Raw genomic sequence first — 22,580 nt, forward strand, 5'->3', positions numbered from 1 at the left:
AAAAATTGAACAAGCTCTTTCCACTATCCAGGCCCTTTTTTGATGTCAAAAAAGTTTGTGCACAAGCTACTGCCCACCAAAAAAAAGAAAAAAAAAACAAAAATCATGCAAAACCTGAGGGTGAAAAAAAACAATCATGTCTCGGAAAATTGCCCAACCTTTCCCCCGCCCCGTACCCCCCCCTCCCCTTCCATAAAAAAAAAATGGTTTCATACTTACGTAATCGTTGGAAACCGACAGAAGTTGAAAAAATCCTGTTGAACGTCTTTGGGCCGAGAGCAGCAAAGTTCTTGTTCACTGGCGTCATAGCCTGCGTCGCAGACAGTCTAAACCGCCGGTATAGTCCTATATCGGGGATTTTATGACAAGTCCGGCTGCAACGCAGGCTATGGCGTCAGTGCTGGCTACCGTAAGCCTTTCTAGGTATCATGTGAACATTTTTTAAATATTGTTAACTACTGTTTTTCGTTGTGATGAAATTTCATTTCCTTCTGTCAGCTGATATAGACGCCAGATTCCAGTGAATTTTCCAGCAGGGGCTTAAGTTATGGGATTCTATCACGCAAGGCATTCCCTGTAAGCACCGTAAGCAAGATCCGAGGATACTTTCAATAACATACATTTCACACATCCAGTAGTAGCAGTTGTAGTAGCAGTAGTAGTAGTATACTTTATTTACCCTCGGATTGTAGAGTAGCTTTAACAACTTATGTCTCCGAGCATTTCAACAGCACAATGGGCAAAGACCAGACCACAACACCGGGAACTTCGTGCCCTGCTCTTTACGATGAGTAAAGCATTCTAGCAGCATTCAGTAAGACAGACAAGCATTCTAACAAGACAGGCAATCTTGCAATCTTCATCTTTTTGTTTTTCTGCTCGACTTACTCGTCTTGTAAGTGAAATTCATCTCACTGAACACTTCCCCCAATTGGTTACCACTTTGCTGGCTAACACGGCAGCCCCAGCCACCCTACCCAGACAAAAGTTTTGACTCGTAGGTGGTTTACAGGTGTTCAGTTTCTGTGGATTGCATTTAACACGTGATGACATTCACGTTGGGTAAATATTGTTTGAGCAACTGTTTAAGATCAACATAAAAGTGATAGTGGGCTAAAAAAATCAGTCTGGATCACAGATAGAGGAAAACATTTCTTCGTTGCCAGCTGGGTTCAGCTGCGCTATTTCGGTGCCCTCCACTTGTGAATTGCTCTCCTTTAGACAAGGTAACTACGTTTTCTATCTAAAATATTACTGTAATGTGTTGTCTTATGGGTGGGCAGTTGAAAGTTTAGCAGTTTTCTGAAGTGATCTTGTCACACAATCTAGCGTTTATATGGAAGTTGCGATTGTGGGCTGAATTGAAACGCTAGTACAGTCAGCTTGAACAAAACAGAAATTCTAGAAAATTCCGTTAAAATTGATCGATTGCAAAAATTATAAAACCGTGATTTCTGCCTGGTGGACGGAAATCCGGACACAAATTATGTGGCCAATATCGTTACGACAATGTGAATTTTAAAATGCCAGTGTCTGAAATATTATCCGCTAGAAACTTGAGATTTCAGTACAGAAGCAGCGGAATTTTTCCCATTTCTGTTTCGATCAGTTTCAGGAATCTCAAGTTTGGCCATTAATGAGCGAAAATCGGCTGGGCTCGTTATAATAGCGTGACAAAATAATTGTAATTGACGTAATAAGCTCAAGTCGTTTTAGTTAGGTCTATTGTTTCGGTGTTACACAAATCTGATTGGGTCATCATGACTTGCCTGGGGCGATTCTACCTGACGTTGCGATTAAATTCTATTACGGCAGACACTCAGACACTTCTTCCGATGGGTTTGAGCGAGGTGGTGAGCGCTGTAATTAAGTGCGTTGAATCAGACGTGTAAATCTGCTAAAGGGAAAAATATACAACAGTGAGAGCAACTGTAAACAAAAGATTTGACGTTACAGGTAGGCCTGATCAATATCAGTCTGAATTTGTTAAATCGAGGAAGTTGAATATACACTAGGCTCCACACACACTGTTTTTGCGCTCAGTAACTGTCTTATTGCTCGTAAAAACTTTCGTGCCTAATCAATGGAACCAATTCCCTGGCTGCTCGAGTTGCTTCGTGACCGAACGGCAAAAGTTTATCAGTTTGGTTTCAGGATTTGCAAATCCGATTTGATTTTGCTATGTTATGACCCATATGTAAATGTTCGCATTAGAAACGAAATTCTAAGATTCCTCGAATGCTCGTATTAATAACTGATATCATGTTGTACGGACGTTCTTTAAGTACTTGCTTGACTAATGTCGACTATGAAATATTCACCAAGTTGTTAGGAATCGATAAAGAGTAATATTTTTCCAGGGTTATCAGTGATGGGTCGAAATATCACCTCAACAACGCTATGGAATTATTCGCACAACATTAATTAACATCCGTGTCGAAGGATTGTTGTCTAAAGTTTTCATAGTTGTTTATGTTGACCAGGTTACCGTAACAGAGTAGAATCGAATCCTGACATCAACGAAAGGAAACAGCAGGGCGCTTTTCGCACTGTCTGAAGGCGACCAGTTGACACCATACGTATCCCGAGGGACGCGGGAAAGACGCGCGATTTTCGCGGTAATAGTAGACATCGGATGTTGTAGTCTTAACAACCATGGTCTCTTAAAAGTAAACCTTAAATAAAATAATAGATAGACGACAAAGAAGGAAAAACAAGAGAGGAAAAAGGCTACTCATAAAAATGAAAAACAGAAGGCCAAAACTGAAGAAGATCGAGACGGTTGCAAACGGAAGAGCTTTAGAAATTTAGTCGGTAAATTTGTCTCCGAAACGGTTGTACGAGAGTTCCTTACTTTTTTTTTTAAAACGATGACAATGCGGAGTCGACATCCGCCGGTTCCATACACGTCCTACCCTTGTCCCACGTGCGTTATACAGTTAGCTAAATAAATTCTCAGTCAAAGAGCCCGACCCATGAAACTCTTGAAAATCAGACATAGTTGCCGCGTTTTTCGTCTACTCGGCTTTCTTGTCTATACCGTTTATCAACAGGGCCGTTATTATTTTTTTTAGAGCAACATTGTAGTACGCAACTCTCTACAAAACACTTCCGCGGTTTTACGTGAGTTCCGGCGAAGATCTGTCTGTTCTGCGATGTCTGTAGTTAAATTCTGGCCCTTTCTTTTTATCAATGCTGTTTTTATTCCAATTCGTCGCGGAAGTTTTCGGTAACGGATGCAGAATACCTAGTAATGGGGGCGGATCCTTTTTGCCCTCTGAGGTTTCTTTGTGAAAGCGATTAAGCTCTTGTTTCACATAGTAAGAGAGCTTAAAGGTTTTTTTGGAAGGAAAGTAAACAGATTCAAATGAAAGTTTACCTCGGGGATAATGACAGCTTTATCTCTCTAGGGTCCTATAGTATATAGGGAGATAGAGCTTACAGTGTCAACTCTTTTTTAGAAATAGATTTTTTACTCGAATACCCTACGAAAATAACGAACCCGAGACTAAGCTAAGAATATTTTTTTTCATCGAGCTCTTTTCAGAACTCCACTTTGACTCAAAAAACTAAACCGCAAAATGTTACATCTCGAATATCTCAATAACCCTGCGGCCACAATGGTCTTTCTTAGGTCACAATCACACGGGCGTTCCGAAATGCTATACTGATCATGAAAAAATATGAACATACCGTGAGGTCTTGAGTCTTAATCTGGAGTAAGCCTCAAAATTACGAACTTCTTATTAACTCAGAGTGAGGTCTTTGCGACAAAATCTTAAACCGAGACCTTATCGTATTGAATAGGCCATAGAGAGGTCAATGCGGCAAAGTCGAGGTTTGCGATTTTCCCCATAAGACCGAACGTTCAAGGTTAACAAGTTGTTTATTATATGACTTTTTGCTTTGGTTTTGCAGGCCCGTAATCACCGCGGGAGCATAACGGGAGAATAATGCCCCAGAATAAGCCAATCAGAGCGCGCGTCATGTTCGCTACAAACACAAGCCATGTAATAAACGTTAATATCAAGCTTCTGAAAATACTGTTTATTGGGTGGTCTGAAACTGAATAGATCAAAGTTAGCCTGAGATATTTGGTTCGCGTTTTGTTGACGGTTTTGTATTCTTTTCATCAACCTAAACAACAACTTAATGCCACAATTTCGGGTCCAGATGTTTAAAAGCCGATCAACCAAAATCCCAAATTCAAGGCTACGCAGAGTTTTAAATTTCAACTACATCTTTGAGTGGTGATTTAAAGTGAAAATTTCCATCATCCTAAAACTAAAAAAGAAAAAAAAAATGAACAGAAATACCCACAAATAATCAAGTAAGTGAAATTGACTTCACTGTTCATGTTGTCGGGATCAACCGGGCTCTCCTAGTTTCCGCAAGGAAGTCCCCCCTGCCCGTAAGATTATATATTTCATATCGTCGTAATCCTAAGCTCCTTATCACTGGATATCTGTTTGTTTGTACGGAAGGGACATGCAGGAATTCTCCCCAGTACAGCTGGTTTTGCTTTATCAGGAGCAAGATAAGTCATCTGTTCTGTTGCCACCTCAGTAATGTTGAAAAATACAAGTCATTTAAAACAATGGAAGTTCACATTTTGAGACCTTAAAAGAACGTTTCTTACAGACCTTACACAAAGTTCAAATCGGACACGGTAGAGACAAAAGAAAGGGATGTTTACGGAAACGAAAATTTGTCATATAGGAGCGGATCCTGGATTTTTGTTAGGAGGGGGTGCACCATTAAGAAATAACGTAACTGATTGGTGGGGTAAACAAATTTTAAAAGCGAATACGAAGAAGAAGGCTTCATCTCAGGGAGGGGAGTGCGTTCTCCCTGCACTCTCCCCCTAGATCCGCCACTGTCATAGTTTAATGACTCTTTAACGTAAAGTTCATGAGCCGTTTACGTCAGTAGATAGATTATAGTACTGATCCGTGTTGGCGAGTTGAGAAGCACCAAATATCAAAAAGAAATCAAATTTAAACGGGAAAGGGATATGTGTTTCATGTCGGTTATAATTACGACTGTACAGACTTTTGCAGTGTTTAAAAGGATTTTACTAAACTTACAGAAAAAAGCACGAACAAATTTTTGGACAATCTGCAGCTTTGCAATGCCGCTATGTGTCAAAGACTAAGTAAATCTGAATTTCGCCAAAAATCTTACCGTTTCTTCTGTCGAGTCATTTCAGTTGATAGTGAAGTTGAACAACCTCACATAATTCAGGCGGCAATTTGACTATGGACTCCCATATTGGTTCAGATCCCGGTTGTTCAATTATCCTCATGTTGTATAGGATTTGGCGGAGTTTTGTTAACTGGAGGTTTGTTTACCTGAAGGTTAAATCGTTCAAAGCAGCTTTTTGTGGGTCGGTTAGTTAAACTCGCCGGTTGAGGAAGCTTACTCTCGGTTAAGTCAAATCGCCACAAACTAGACGAGGAAACAAAACCTTAGTACATGAAAAAGTGCCATTTCTATCGAGAAAAGTGTAAGATAAAGATGGATACTTCATACCAAGTGAACCAATAGTATTTCAACCCAAAAAGAACGTCAAATAGCTGCACTGTCAGTCTTCGCGAAGTTCTTTGTCTGTGTAGTCATCGATCGACGACGGAATTTCGTGTAAGGCAAAGACTTTGTTCCAATTTTCCTTCTTAAACCAAGGTTAGTGTCGTTAGTCAGCGTACCTCCGTCGCGAGGAGGGTTGAATTTAACTCGCTAAATTGAGGTTAGCAATAGCCTATCTCAAAACAATAGAAATGACACGCGGGCAAATTTTAACCTCGTCAATGTTAAAACGCACAGACTGCAGACTGCAGTCCAGGGTTAAAATGCAGACTAAGGGTAAAATGCAGACTGCAGTATACAGACCTATATTTCGAGTAAACCGTAAACTAATCGTTTTGAAAGTCTGCAGTTTGGTTAGCCTGAAGAGCACCAGCTCTGGTTAGCCTGAATATCATTACATTTTGCCCCTTCTGAAGGAGAGCTTAGCTCGCAGCGTATAGTTTACGCTAACTATTTGACACTTTCAAGAGCTTTTTCAACCTTCCGTTCAGTTTATCACTCAAGTTAGACTGTATATAACTTAGGTTAGCCTGAATATCAGTCTAATGTTACTCAGGTTAGCCTGAATAATGCTCCAGTTAGTCTATTTACGGTTAGCTCTTAATGACGAAAATGGTAGCATGACATGCACCCTTAAAAAGTCTGCAGTCTGCGTTTTACCCATGGCTGTGGTCTGCAGTCTGCAGTCTGCAGTCTACAGTCCGCAGCCTGCGTTTTACTCCTGGTCTGTAGTCTGCAGTCTGCAGTCCGCAGTCCGCAGTCTGTGTTTTTCATCGACCGATGTCAGGTTCTGGCGATACTTTGGTACCTGAATGATTTTCAGTTTGCTTTCATATTTGAATAATATAATGACTCCTTCGATCCAAAATTATAAACAGTTACGAAAAAATTGAAAACGAAGTCCTCCCAAGCTCTTCTAAATGTAATCCTTCACCACAAACGCACCGAGTTCGAGGTAGCTGAATATCCAAGGATATTTAAGATCATTTAAGGACGTTTTCTCCTTTCTTATTACAAGACAGGTCACGATAGGAGTAAACAATGAAATCCCTAAATTTCTGGTCCACCTTCCCTTGTCTCTCAGATAAGCGAAACAGGAAGCATTTCTCAACATGGACGTCTTTTGAGGCTTTTTTTTTTTTTCGAGGAAGCTTAATGTATGCCTCGCTTACAACACTCCGTTAAAACATGACATATACTTCAAACTTGGTACTGTCTTTGCATACGACCACGTTTCATGACTCTTCTATTCCGCTTTGCTGTCACTCTCACTGCCGCTGGAGCTACTGTTTCACAAAGATAACATTTTTTGGTGAGCGTGTACTTACTAGGCAATATTTAAAGGAGTAGGCGTAGACATCCGCTGTGAAATCAAATTTACATAAGATAACGTGACCTCGTTTAACTTTATTTTTGTTCTTCCCATCGCTTTTGTTAGAAAAAAGAGCGTCCCGAAGCAGTTTGAACACCAGAAGGAAACCTCGAACCCGATTTAGCGCTAGCCTTACAGAAATCAGCACTTTCCAAAATACCAAAGTAGTCCACTTTAATACCATGCAAATTGGAACGAGCTTCAAAGCGTGGGGGCAGCTATTATTCTATTGAGTAAACAATTTGAATCGGCTTCACCCAATGAATTTCTAAGAAGCTGAAGGCCGTGTCACAATTCTCCCCTTATGAATGATAATTAGCACATCAGCATTGCTGAGTCAACCCGGCGCAACTTTCACGCTTAAGCTTCAATCTGACCGTTATTACTCTGTAAGTTAGTATACATCACTGAAAATACCAGTTTAATTTGGAGCAGGAAATTGGATTCATCAAGTTGTAAGGTAAACTTATCCGAGTGGAACATTACAATTTAAAATACTTACTTCCCTTTTAATAGTTTCGAAAGTTGGCTTTACTTGAAACAGTTGTTAACAGCAGGCCATTTGAGCATTGGAGTATCGCGGCCCAGATAGAAATTTTAATTTTAGAACTACAAAAAGATCGAAGCAGTTCATTTCATTTCACTTCATTTCAGTTTCTCGACATGAGTTGATATCTTAGTTATGATAGTAACTCATGAACCTTCACGGGAGCTCAAGGGAGAAACGAAAATCGAACAAACTTGCTAGCGACCAGTACATAGTTACATGCGTAACCGGCCAGTTGAATGTGAATTAACCGAAAGCTGGACGTTGCGCTGTCACGTTAAATGTTTCCAGCTTTACGTGCGTAAAATCAGGAGCCAGGTAAAATGAAATGGAGAAATTGGGCGGACGGACGTCTGTGGAAGCGTTCAATGTTGTTCAAGTTTTTCCGCTTGACACTGTGGAAAAAGTTTAAAATAGTCCATCTATTTCCGCAAACGCAGGCCGTACATATGTTTTATCAATTTTACTGTTTAAATTTTAAATCTGCCCGCTAAGTTACCTGCGCTCGAAGTAGTAGTAGTCCACTTATTGATCTCACTTGTATTTTTTCAATTCTATATTACACATTTGTGTCAGCAAATAATATCATTTTCACAGTTATCTTTTTGCATAACACATTTTAATGAAAAAGAGTGACATTAGAATAGAAATTGAGTTTCTTCCTGCTACTATCCCGTAATCTTTTTGCTTTGTTCTTTTTTAATTTATATTTTTTAAGGCAAAGTATCATTGTAATTAAAAATTAAATTATTTTACGCACGTAGAGCCGGCAAAATTTACATCTGTAAGCATATGTAAAATAACGCAACAAAAGAAATTCACCTTAACTGAACATGGTAGATTAAGGTGAAAGTCCAATTTGTTTTCGTTTTAAGCGTGACAAAAGAACATGAATTTAGAAGATTTTTCAGTTTAATAAAACGGAGAACATTTTTTAACGGCTTTTGTCTGCGATAAAAGTTGAACCCCGCTCTACTTTTCAATCTCATGCAGAAACAGCATTTGGTACCAAACTCGAATTGGCGCGAGACGCCGTTCGTGAAACGTGCAGCATCAGCGTACTAGAAAACGCACGCTGCATCGTAATTATTTTGTCCCAAGAATAGATCCGTGTTCTAAGTACGTAAAAAGTTTACGCAACAGCTGAAACGAACGCTTGTAAAGTTTTTCACTGACGCATATATTTTACGTGCGCCAGATATCATTGGCGTCCGTGTTATGTTTTAGTGCAGCTGACATTTTTGGCTGACATGTTTAACGCTCGCCCATCGCAGAAGCCAATTAAATGATTGTGGGTTGTGCAAATATTATTTAGCATGCAGTTGCACGAAAATATGTCATTAGCACAGTGTCAGTGAAATGTACCCAATATTACACGACTAAGATAGTTCAGAAGGCCAATAAGTAAAAGCAACCAATCATATTGCTTCTTTTTTCCTGTCCAATATTTTCCAAGCATGAGACCGTGCACTGAGCACTCTTAAAGGTTTTGTTGTAGTTAGTATGACTTACGTGTTTTTAAAAGTCAGAACATGAGCGTGGAAAAGTCTTTTCTTCCTCCAACTTTCTTTTCCTTTCTTTATTGAAAACGACGGAAGCCGGATTTCAGTCAGAAGTGCGCGCTTGTCTTTCCAGACCTTAATCGTAGTATTGTTCTAAAGACATTTTCAGCGTATTCTACAATCATACCAAAAAAGGACAAAGATAAGGCTTGAAGCCCACTTAAATCGAAAGGCAAAATCTAAACTTCTGTACTTTTACTTATTCGAAATCCAAGTGTTACCCTGGTGACCTGATAGCCACAAAACATTGCGCGTTTTACCCTGGTAACCACAAAACATTGCGCACTTTGCCCTGGTAACCACAAAGCATTGTCCGCTTTACCTTTTAACCACAAAGCATTGCGGGCATTACCTGACAATGCCTTTCGTTTTTATCGATGCTCTTAAGTCAAAAGCTGTGTTTATTTATCTAGTCGTCTTTTCTTGAGGTCAAAAGGTGAGTAACCTTCGATTGATGAGACTTAAATAGAAATACGACTTAGACCGCATATTTAGGATACTTCAGTACATTGTAACTAACACGCAAAGGAATTTTTCAGTATATATCAGTTTGGTAAATTGAGAAAAATTTACCGACGAATTTAACCCAATCGTAGCGTCAACTTGTTCCCTGTAGATTAACTAACTAGCCATTATGATTCTGGTTATTGTGAAACCTGTGTATGCCTTTCTTTAACGCGGCCTGGTGCTCTTTTGTTTTAACATTTGGTCTTCTTTCTTTATAGTTTTCTGCCTTGATAGAGATCTACTGTGGTGTGAAACTTTGAATGAGTACTAATCTAAAGATGGTTCAATCGTGTCGACTTTAAAGTAGTCAATATATTTTCTTAACTTAAAATCCCCTTCTAGTGGTCGAGGATAACTTTCTATCTGTGAAGAAAACGATTAAGGGGCGCGCGAAATGAATGCAGTTACTCAACGCACATCAATGTACTTGATAAGGCCCGCTCGTTAAAGCCTTTGTACTTTTCGGTTTTGTAACACTTGCGTGCAGTACCCTCAGATGATAAATCCCTAATAATTAACACGTGCATATGAAAACGACTTCAAAGGCGGCAGGATTACTTAATTAAATAGGACTAAAAAGTCCCTGATGTTGGGACTAAAAAGTTCCAACATCAGGCTGAGCGTTGCAGTTTTCAACTAACCCAAGATAACACAGCTCTTTCTTTCCGTTCAAGGGGTGTGATAGGTAGAGTGGTATGTTACAAATGTGTTCGTTCCATTCGAACATCGAATGTCTCAAATAGCAGATCAACTTCTATAGTTTATCATAATTTTTGGGTTGAGCTGTGGTTAGAAACCTCTCATGCGCTTCATTTAAATTTTAAGCTGCTCAAATTTTGATAACAGTTGACGCTGAAAAGTTTTAGCTCGTGCGCAGCAGCTCCCGCGTTCTCTCTGCTTGTTTTAGCGCACTCAGTGATCATGAAAGGCAATGAATTTACAAAATGAAATTTTAAAGCAATTCTTGCCCGTGAACCTTCGTCGACTCTTGTTTCTGTTTGACCTCGCTTCTTAGCCTGATGTCGCAGTACGAAACATTTATCGAGTAACAAGCTATTTGAAAGACAGAGAGAGGATTTGACCATCGGTTGGGAAACACTCACGGAAGTTGATCCAAAAACGGTTTTTTTTTCAAAGGATAAATAGTCCTTAACCTTACAAAGTCCTGTTCTACCATCCTAAAAGGTTCTACAATTTGTTAAGTGAACAGCTGAATTCACAAAAATCTCAATGAACATTTTGCATCCTTGTTTTTGTGTTCTCAGCCGTCTTTATGCAACTATGATTGGTGGAAAAAATTGTCACTGAGTTCGGACTTTCAACTCAAATGCGCATTTATTTGGAAGGGAAAGAGTACCGTGAACTGAGGAGTTTCAGGTTACGTAAATTGGCAACGAGTTGGCCTTTTGGGAACCTTTGAAAATGAACTTTTATTGTGTAAAGTGCTTCTTAATTAAGATGGGTGATACTTGTAACTTAAACGGCTACCTTTGTAGTTGTGTTTTGCCGAAAGAGTTCATATTTTTGTTGGGTTGGTAAAAGTTAAAGTTTTGAAAAATGTGTGAAAATAAAGCAAAAATGGAACAGTTTGAACTGAAAGTTACTGACAATATTTGAATTTCAACATAATTTCACATCGATCGAGAACTCTGCACAACGGAAAAATATTCCAGGTTGACTTGTAAATATTCGCTCAAACAGGAACTTATAATTGGTTTTTGCATTTGAATGGTTTCTAGCGTCAAGGTATAAATTTATTGAACGAGCTCGGGTTTTTGCGGAACTATCACCAATGTGATTGGTCAAACACTAAGAGTGATTGATGGATCTTTAATTAATAATTTCTCAGTGCAGGTTGATCGAGTTAGGGTTTTGAAGGAAGGTAAATAGTGCTTCCTGTGACCAAAGACGGTTATGTTTGTTCAGGTTCGTATCTATAGATTATATTCTCTCGTGGTTTTTCTCTAGAAGGCATAACAAGGTAAGCTCGAGTTCCTCCGTGCCCACTGATCACTCGTGTTCTGTTAATCATCTTGAGAAAAAATTAGTAAGTAATATAAATGTGCTTCATACACTATATTGGCAAGAAATTAATTGATGACTTCAAAACAGCGTGAAACTACCTGGCACGACGCCTGTGGGATGTTAATTTAAGCTCTCCATTCAGAAACCCATGCTGATTGACCGGACAGTTTATTTTTTCTGTCTTTAAAGTGAACGATACTTTCATCATTGCATTTTATTCCAATTCATATCATCAATATCCCGTGTACGTGCTATCGACACACGCTTTGTCATGTTGCGCAATAACGACTGCAAACTTATAACATAGGGTACATGCGTAACGTTAATAAGAAGTGAAGTCGGAGCCTTACCTTGTAGATAAGGCTACTTGTGTCGCACAAACTCCGAAAAATTAATAAGTCTTTCGATGTATTGTGCTTTGCTTACTCGTAGCTGCACGACTACTTTTAAACTAAAAAAAATATTCATTATATGTGCTAAATGAAAATAAACTTAAGTCAATAATATTTACCTTGCAGAAATGAAACTATATCTACGGCACGATCAGCCATTTTTCTAATTCGCTTTCCGCTCGGTTGTGATAAGACAAAAAAACCCAGAAAACTTGAAAAGTTCTCGAAAATCATGAAAATTATTCATGGCAAGTGTTAAGTGCGAACACACATTCAATTTGAATTCAGACTCTGTGGCATACTATTCCAAGAGGAACACTGAAATTTCATTAACAAAACACTTGTTCGAGTTTAAAATGGTCCTGTACCTTAATGTTTGTCAAAAAGGCAATTCCTTAGTTGTCAAACAGTAAAAGGCATAGTCAACAAGCAATTATGTGTATTACTGATTAAACACCAAATTCTCCTACACCAACATTGAAAAAAATTTATGCTGGGCAATCAGTTGAGAGAGCTAAAGGATATAAAGAGATTGAAATTTCTGTCACGGTTATCTTTAGTTTTAATTTCAAATCTTTGGCCGTTGTTTTCTTTGTACACACTGAAAAGTGGCTGTCAAAAATATACATTAAGACCACCAGAGAGCTATATATGCTTTTTCACCACAATAAATTCATTATAGTCTTAGTAAATTACAATCATTTTCTTTGCCGATATCATTATGTTGAAAACCTTGCCCAGAGTTTTTTTTTTTAAAGATAACGCATTTTCAGCTTTGTAATTTTCACTGCATACATTGTTTGCACTTGTAATTTCAATCGCTGAGTTCTAATGACAGTTAGTTTCGTCATTATTTGCTCGGCTTTTTTTTCTTTTCAATGCAACCAAATGAATTCCAATTATTAATTTTCAACCATGTTACGTGCTTGATCGTTAATAGCGGTCATAATGATAAAAAGGACATCATCACCTACTCATTCACCCCGCCTAAGACAACGTTATCGCTTACTGATGGAAGCGAGATATTTTTGTTTCCAACAATTTCTCTTTGTAATGAAAATCGCATCTACAGTAGTAGCCTTTTCTCGTCGGCCGGACGTGCGAATGTCGAAGTAGTGATGAAGTATTGTTCCCAGCAAATCTTTCAGTTCATTGGTTGACAAATTTAATAATCGGCGTGACGTGTAAATACTATTTATAACGTTTTTGTCCTTTTTCTGATTTCATTTTCCTGCTAAGAACATCAAGTAAATAACAATTAGTATGATCTGTTCTACCGTTTTTTACATCAAAGAAGTCTGTCTTTGAAAGAGACTCGCATTGAGGGCCTCTCAACTCTGCCCCTCCTTAGCCAGCGAAGGAGCGGACGAGCTTTCTTAAAAAAGGGAGTTATTTTAAAAACAAGCCCTGGTGCATGCTTGAAGCAGGTAGGGGGCTATATTAGGTATGGAGAAGATTAATGTTTGTGTGTAGTTTTGTCATTAATACTTCGAATATTCTTGTATTTCAGATATCCAGTTATTCCGAAAAACAAGAAGCCAGTTGCGGCAGAAACTTTAGAGATTCATTCAGTCCAGTCGTGTTTATAAGGATCTGGGCCCAGGTTTGTTTTTCCCAAACTTTTTGATTATTGTTGTAGTTTGATAAGATGTAGTTCTCTTCCAGAGAATTATACGGAGAAGCGTGCAGTGTTGTTATCGGAAGTTTTAATTAATAATTCAAACGACAGATGTTTTTTTTTTACTGTCACCTTCAATATAGGCGTTAAAAATGGCATCAGGTTCTGGGTGTTGCTTTCGCGTTTGAACTAGCTAAAGATGAATCGCCGTGCGCGCCTAAGAATGAATGAGTGGTGAGCTCAAACACCACCTTTACAGCCTTTGTTTTGTCCAGTACTAATTTCAGTGGCCCTTTCAGGAATTAGTGGTTTTCTATGAAAGAAAAACCAATAATGACAAGAAAAGTCTTCATAAATGATAACTGCAATCAAGGACTTTTATTATGATCTATGATCTAACATCGTTTATTTTTAAAAGTGTCAGGATTCGTGGAAAGTTCCCAACATTAATTTAAATTCGAAAGGAAATATTTTACGGGATATCAGCTGCAAGTGTTGTCAATGATTTCAACTGTTCTTTCCAAAGATAAATTTTCACACGTTTGGTTTACTCTCTAAATTATACATATATAAAAAAAGAACTCGGAGAAAGTAAAGCCCACTTAAAATTAAAAGTCATTAACGCACTGCAGAGCTATACACTGTTAATTTTTGAAAAAGGTTTTGATTAATCCACTGCTGAAGTATGCCTTGCGGAAATTAAATGTTCTTTTAGGATAAGATTCAGCATGCTTCACTTTATATGAATGTTTTCTCCTAATAATGATAAGGTAGAAATTTTTACCCACAACTCTGAATTCTTCAGGAGCATTTTCCTTACATTGTGCGTTCGCGGTAAGTCGAGAAAGAACGTGATCTTCGCTATGAAATCTTCAGCCATGATTAGAAAAAATCACGCCCATATAACAATTTACACTTGTCATGATTTTTTATGGAACTCTTTGTTGAATGAGTGATTTTGAGCGAGTAATCCAAGTTTCGATTCCAAGGCCGATTCGAAAGACTATGACATGGAACAATGGAGAATAAAATGACTGCAAAATCACCGCTCAAATCAGTAATAACGACATCAGAAAACAAAAGAGATTATGAAAATGGCATCTGAAAAAGGAACTAGCATGATTTTAAGAATTACGTATGGTTTGCTTGTTGTCAAATCTCACGCAACTTTGTTTGAGATTCATCTATTCTTTCATGCAACGATATACGGCTAATGTGTTTGCCCTGATTAATATAAAGGGAAATCGAGAACTCATTGTGTTGTCAGCAATATTTCCTCTGTATTTCCTTAGTATTTCCGCTCTGTGGTGATTTTATCGCCTCGATAGCCACGAATTCAGTTTGACTTTTTGCAAACGAAGATATAAAATCCTGGTCACGCTTTCACTCTATATGGAGTTTCACATGCTTTTTGTTTTTACAAAATATGAGCATAAAGGAAAGAAAGAAAAAACCAAAAGAACAAGTTAGAAAGAAGAGAAAATAATCAAACGCTCAGTTGAAGAACTATTATTTATTAAATCTATAAAAACGAGTTTTCTCAAAGTAGGGTCAAATCTTTTTTATTAAACGATAAATAAGCCTGCACTCAATCGCGAAACACTACAATTCGTAATTACTTCTGCGGGAAGATGAAATACTTATTTCCCCTTTTAATTATTTGGTAGATGTGGCTTATTTCCTCTGATTATTAACTGCATTGCATCTTTGAAAAAAAAATCCTACCATAGAGTGATTTTACATAATTATACACATGAATGTTCAAGTTGTTAGCCGTTATCACAAGCGCTTGACGCAACTCTTTTTAATGAGTTTTTCTCTGACTTAGAGGTAAATTTGTCTTTTATATAAAGGAACACCTTGCGATTTTCCTTTTTTTCCTGAAATAAATGGTTTAAGTGGCGTCGTCTTTGATCTTTACTAATGAAAAACAAATTTTCATGTTTGCGATAGATGTGGTCAAGTAAACAAACAGCGCAACGTTTCCAACTCCTCTATCTCATAAGTATTCTATGCCAACTGAGTTCACAGTATCTTCACTGGAAATGTCACTGAAATAAACCAGCCTTCAGATCCTCAATATTATATATAGTTACCATGTTTACGAGATGTGAACAAAAATCTTTAAAATCAACAAGACCAAATTTGAAATAATGCTTAATGCTGAAATAATGAATAGCCTAAAATTACGCATGGATTGAAGCTACAATCGGTAAACATGAAATAAATATTTCTAGCTTTTCTCGTTTCTCGCAAATTGTTTTGGAATTTTGGCCTTACTAAAATGTTTTAAGATTAGTTTCTGCTTTTCGAAAATAATGCGATATGAAAATCTCTGTGAATGTCAAAGGGGTATTTTATAGTTTTACGATAGGTAAAATAACGTTAAGTTTTTTCAATAACATGATTGTTCACTCGCAGAGTCTTGTTGTGGCTTTTCTAACATTTTTGTGTTTTTTTTTGTCACGTTGTGCGGCGTGGTTTTACTGTAGTTTCACTGTTGTTTTGGTGATTTCCCGTGATTAAGCTCGAAACGTAAGCGGAGCCCAGCTGTGTTGGGATTTAATTTAATATTTGTCTCCTGCTCACAGCAAATGGTGTCGATCAATTGATTTCTCATAAAAGGTAAAAGCTGAGGATCTAGGAAAATACGGAAAAGATCCAGATTTTCTCCAAACGGTATCAATAAATGTTTAAGCAGACAGGCGATGAGAACGAAAAAAATTAATCAACTTCGGTGACCTTTCCCGACAGCCCGACAAATTTCAGGAATTATGACTTAGGTAAACTGTAGTAAATATTTGTAATCCAAAAGGATCAGTTTCTGTGTGGCACAGTAAACAGTTCAAAAGTTGTAAATAATAACAATTCAGTGCCAAATTAAACTCAATGTTTATAGCAGACGTTTCGGGCCTAGCCCTTCCTCAGTGCTAAGTTGAGTTTTGAAAGGTAAACTGGTAAACTGTAAGTCTGCTTACGAGCCAAGTGGTCCATCAGACCGGCGAATATCTCCGGTTTCTGTGGCATGAAGCGACTAGGAGTATTTCTACTCCCACCTGGATGGGATTCTAGTCCATCCCAGGGCTACCCCCAGCATCAAATTCACCAGTACCCATTTATACACCTGGGTGGAGAGAGGCGCTGTGAGAGTAAAGCGTCTTGCCTAAGAACATAGCATAATATCCCCGCGGCCAGGGCTCGAACCCAGACCTCTCGATCCGTAGGCGAGCGCACATCGCGCTTCCTTGGGAAGATGAAATTGCCGAGTTCCACGTAAATAGTAAAAAGGTCTATAGTGGAATTCTTTCTATAACTATATGTGTATGACTCTGTATTGCACCTCCAAATTCATCATGTAGGCAATTAATTGTTTTTTTTTTTTTCCAATACACCTTTTGGATAATTATATTCCCCGGCATGACTTGAAGTATTAGGAGGGGATTTTACCAGAAAAAGCCCTATGAACTCTATTTAATATTCACGGAATCGATGACACTGGATCAAATGGATTTTTCCACCTGGCAGGTTCATTTGTCTTTTGTGCCCCCAACTTCGCATTATCAACAGGCGACTTAAAGAATCAGTCAATTAATGAGACAGAGGAGTTATCACCTACGGTGTTTCATCATCGGCGGTTTTGAGTTCATTCTAGCAGGAAGCTTCTTTACCCGATTTGTCGCTGTCAGAACGAACGTAAAGACATATCAAGGTTTGTCTCATGAAACTGCTTAAAACGCTCTCTAGGATACGGCTACTAGCAGCTAAAAGTGAGTTTTCGCGATTTGTTTGCTTGTTTAATACGTTAGGCCTTCAGTTTAGCAATCTCAAAGCTGAAACAGCACAAATCTGTGGAACTCAGAATATGTTGCAAAACAAAACAATTGAAACATTGTAATTTTACAGTTTTTTGCACTACACTTATCAAACAAAACTTTTATACAAGATATACAAAATTCTATGTCTCCATTATGTTGGTTTTCAATTTGGAAAAATGAGTTATCTTATACATTTGTTTCTGAAGGCGCCCAGTATGGCAATTTATTTCTGAAAGATAAATTTCGTGTCGAAGTAGGAAGATAATCCATTTGATTTCTATTAGTTTCATGATTTTATTATTATTTTCAATGCACAGTTTAAAAGTGCTTCGCAGTAACAATTTTATTCAGATATTCATATTCAGTGACGATTGTTAATGGCAAAGGTTGGTACTTAGTACTCCAAAAACACTACAATAATCTCTAGAACGTTTGTGTATCGGTCTAAAGATGCTTCCATTCAATTCAGTCCGTTATAGCTTCGTGTTTACTCGGCAATATTCTGCACGTACAGATCGGGATCTGTTTAGTGAACTAACAATTAATGTGTGAATAGGTGTTGGCTAAAAAAGGACACAAATTAATCTGTACTGAAATTGTTCGAGGCAAGAGGTTTGCTATTTCGCAAACCCCACCAAATACGCACTGGGTTAAATCGTGTGACGGAGAATTTGGACGCCTTGAGCGCTTACTTGAGTTATTACACCATTCCCTCTGCTGCACTTTGTTAGACTAATAATGATAATTAATTCCATTGAATGGACCAACTGGAAGTCCCGTTAAAATAATTTACCCCATGGTCAACTCCTCTTAATGAACTTTGATGGCTTCATTAAGCAACAACAAAGCCAGCAGAATTATCTAACACAGACATCGCATGAAAACTGATCCACTTGTTTTAAATTCTCTTGAGAATATACATTTCCTTTCAGTCTCCTTTTGTATGATATGATCAAACAATGACCGCATTTTGTAATTTGATTCCACAAACACCGGCTCACTAAGATGCCGCTGGCTCAGATTCATAATCATTTATTTTCTTCGGAGATTTGGCTTGAATATTGAACTTTCGTCTTAGTTTGTTATTTACGAGTGGTGCTAGCTCATAAGTGTACTGTCATTAATTATGCAAGCGGCATAATTGCTCCTTGCGAAATTCGTTAATTATACTAAAACATTGAAAAAAACATCACAGGCAAGAAACTAATTGCACTTTCAACCGAGGGTTGGGCGAAGACATATACAGAACCGAGCACTAATAATCTAAATTAGTTTTGTTCAGTAGTAACGTACAAAACACCGTGACCCTCATGAGAAGGGATTTTTTTTAGAAAGAAAAGGGATACATTGGCCTCAGTTATAGGTCAGTAATTACGTAGCTAAAAATGTAAAATTTGTAATTCTAGGTCAGTTATTTTACAAAAATGTTTTTTTCACTACACCGCACTGCTGGCGAGACCGCGAAATTTATTAAAGTAAGTTATGATCGCTGAGTTTAAACAATTTTACAGAAATCGTGGACACAATTTTTATTCTTTATCTAATGACATTGTACAAAGCAAGTAATGGAATCCGAATCGGAAACAAATCTGAGTTGAACAATATGACCAAAGCTTGTTGTATTCTCAGAAAGGGCTGTTTTCGCGCTTGTTGTCTCGGAGGCCGCATAATTTATGCGGTCATACCTTGCTTTTCCTGCAAATTTTCAATTTAATTGCTCTTTGTTCAAGTTTTTTTTTCTTTTTTTTAACAAATGAATACAAAAGCCCTTGGTTTATTCAAGGAACAGTGTCTTTTTGAGTCCAAGAAGCTTTATTGTTTTGATTATTCTGGAATCTATGGTATTTCGTTTCTCCGTGCATGAGTAAGACTGAAATATATAACTACTTCCAATGTAACATAGGCGAATGATCATTGTCAATCGCTTAGGTAATGATAGCTTAAAAGCAATCATTAACATTTTTTTTGCCACATGTGTGATTTTCAGTGGTTCGCCAGTTAATTTCACAAATGATGTTGTTTTTTAATTTGTCGTTGTTGCAGCGGTTGAAAAACTAAGACAAGACATGATATTTTAGTATATTCTTTTGGATATAACTAATATATTTGAGGAAACATTTCAAGTTAATAACTTCTAGCGTTATTTCATTATTGGTCTGTTTGAAAACATCTCTTCACAAGGCGCATGAGGAGCTTATCCCTTCTCAGGAGTCAGCGGGAATCTCCCAGCGCGACGTCTGTGACGTGACGTAATAATTACATTAGGAACAGAGCGGCTGAGTAGCCCAGAATAGCACTTTCGAAAATGAAGAATTTTGGAAACTTTTTTAACTTCTTGGTACACCAAAACTGATCGTAAAATCTTCGTTTTCTTCCAATTTCTTCCAGAAAAATTAATAAACAAATTTGCAAGATTAACGTGAGGTTATTAAGTTAAAAATAACGTCGGCAATGAACGAAAAAGGGTATTTAGATCTAATCCTACAACTTTCTGAAAGCCATATTTCTGTTAATCATTGTGTAAGTGATTATAGATCGGTGAAACCTTTCAAATGTAGATTACTCGCACAATGTAAAGACATGCACGTGTAATTACGCTATTTGCTTTTGCAATTCTTTTTAGTAAATATACTCCACAAGGTTTGACGCAAAAAAGAAATCTAGAAATCTAGCATTTATTCGGAGCTATCTTTTTATATTAGGTGCACATTCACTGGCGTGCCTCATGCGATTAAGTCAATGTTATTTATGTAAGTAGATCTTGTTTAATTTCGCATTTCCTTTTCTAGAAGTACCGAGTTAACAGCCACCTGGTTTACATGCCTAAAGTAAGGAAATTGGCCGAAAAAAATCTTTGCATCCTTGTTAACTGATTGAGCGAAGGTGTTATTGAGAGCGAGCAAATGATTATTTTTCATAGGCTACATACGCGACGTGTAGGCGGATAAAATATAACAATTGCCAATAACGAGATTTAAATTATATATTTCCACCATAGAGAGACAGAGTAATATTCATTTATCTGTTTAATTACAGATTTAATTGTCTATAAAACATCGGAAACTCGGCAAGGAAAGAGAGAAGACATTGTAATTCGTCAGTAGTGTAAAAGCATTGATAATTACTTCGTTACATTCTATTTTGTCTTCGCATGTAACTGGAAGAAAAGGCACCCAAATAATCTTCAACTACGAAAAGAATCCGGCTAGAGTTAACAGTTTAGAAACAGAGATATAGAGGTATGTTTTGCAAAAATTATGATTCAGGTTTTGTTTCGTCTCATATTCCTTTAGTTTCAAGCTAAAAATCTCACATCTCATTACCGGTTGTAATACAGTCTGTTTAACATTAGCTCTGTTAGCTAGATTTTGAGTATTCGAATTTCCAGGCATATAAACTTCTGAGGTTGTGGAAGTCGATGGCTTAAAGCCAGATCAAACGAAAGTCATTTAGAGTTATTTAAATTGACTAGGTCTAAAATTCGCCCCCCAGGTAACTGCTACTTCTCATGTGTTCTGTCAGATTTAAACCTGCTCAAATTTTAATAAAGTCACTGAGTTTTTGCGCTGTTCTCGTCAACGCTTACATACTCTCAGCTTGTTCGTCGACCTCACCCCGCCGCGAGGATGATGGTCGATGAACGCGAAGAATCTCATTATCAAGAAGCTCATTATCAAGTTTTGATTATGCGGGCGAAGGCGCATTTAACCCACTTTGTTTGCTGATGTAGATTCATTAAACCCCGCTGACAATAACACAGCAAAATCTACGGGCTTCGTCACATTCCCGTTATGTGTTTTTAATCAGACGTTTTCATACAGAGATTGGAAATGAGTGTAGGAAGTCTTGACCCCAGTTCTGCTTTTGTAAACTGGAAAACAAATCTGAGAATTTAAAACGTTCCGAATTTGTGATGAATTCAGAAAAATCGTTACCACTGTGAACGGCCCTCAGTTACAAGACGGTTAAACTTGTTTAAACTTAATGATACGAATTCGATGAAAAAATAGCTAGCCAGCAGATAGGTATACACAGAGTAAATTAATTTTATTCCACTGAAAATAAAACTACTTCTTTTCCTACTTATTTTATTCATGCGTTGATACCACTTTGTTATTCAAAGTTTGAAAGTATAGCTCCCTGCTGAGATGCACGGATAGAAATTGTAATGAATTTCAGCAAAAAAGCAAACACTGATTATAGTTTTACTTTGACCAGGAAGTTTATTTTTGTTGTTATGTTTCTTTGATTTCAAAATGATCCTACTCTTTAGAAAGAAAACTTTTGTTATCGTTGGGAACTTACTGCACCTGCTGTTTGTTTTAGAATGTTACTCTGTTATCTCGAAGTGTTAATAAGTCAGGAAAAGGTTCCCGTTTTACGCTTCCTTTTTTCTTGTCGTGTCAATGTCAATGCATGCAAAGGGATAAAATCAACTCAGATAAGCTAGGAAAAATCCAAAATATTTTGCATTCACTGGACATTAATTGCAAAGCACATGTTTGTATACAATCGTTTATGTATTGAAAAAAAGATTCAACTTGTACGTAATGCACTAATTAATATAATCCCTAAATTTCACTTCTCGCTGGCTGCGGTAGTATTTTTAAAAATAACTAGTGGTAATTAAAACAGAGAGACGTTTGGCGCAGCTAGAGAGCAGAATTTCTGAATCCCTTTTGTTATAACCTCGAGTGTCCTGGTGAACAGCTTGATAACATTCAACACAGGGGGGTGATCATTTTAAAATAAACTCAGTGTTCGTTTCTCTTTCTCAGAAGAGACGACAAGTAAGTAAAGAGCAGTTGTTGAAATAAATGGTGTAAGATGGCGGACGTGGCAGGCGGTGCAGGTATGTTTTATGATTGAACTGGGTTAACCATGTCCCTTATTACTCGACATCATTCATGCAATTAATAACCTCTTAAAATTAGTCTTGGGAGGCGCAATGGCTTCATGGTTAGTGCGCTCGTCTCCGGATCGAATGCTCCGGGCTCGAGCCCCGGCCGGGAATATTAAGTTGTGCTCTTGGGCAAGACACTTTACTCTCACAGTAACTCTCTCCACCCAGGAGCGATGGACTAGCATCCCATTCAGGGAGGAGTGGAAATACTCCTAGTAGCTTCATGCTACAGAAACCGGGATAAGCTCTGGCC

The 22,580-nt window shown here is 37.7% G+C and overlaps 1 protein-coding gene across 9 annotated transcripts in view; it reads left to right on the forward strand.

The window, feature by feature from the left end:
* Nucleotides 1-193: 193 nt before the first annotated feature.
* The window catches only part of LOC145493167 (RYamide receptor-like), a 27,266-nt gene continuing 4,879 nt past the window's right edge, over nucleotides 194-22,580 (forward strand). The window contains exons 1-3 of one of the 9 annotated variants that reach the window (XM_081472578.1): nucleotides 194-1,226; nucleotides 13,502-13,594; nucleotides 22,203-22,276. In XM_081472578.1, the coding sequence (XP_081328704.1) occupies nucleotides 22,252-22,276 (25 nt within the window). In that variant the 5' untranslated portion in view covers nucleotides 194-1,226; nucleotides 13,502-13,594; nucleotides 22,203-22,251. The other 8 variants (XM_081472573.1, XM_081472577.1, XM_081472574.1 and 5 more) reach the window with 8 other exon arrangements.

This window comes from Orbicella franksi, chromosome 7, assembly GCF_964199315.1.
Source record: "Orbicella franksi chromosome 7, jaOrbFran1.1, whole genome shotgun sequence".
NCBI lineage: Eukaryota > Metazoa > Cnidaria > Anthozoa > Scleractinia > Merulinidae > Orbicella > Orbicella franksi.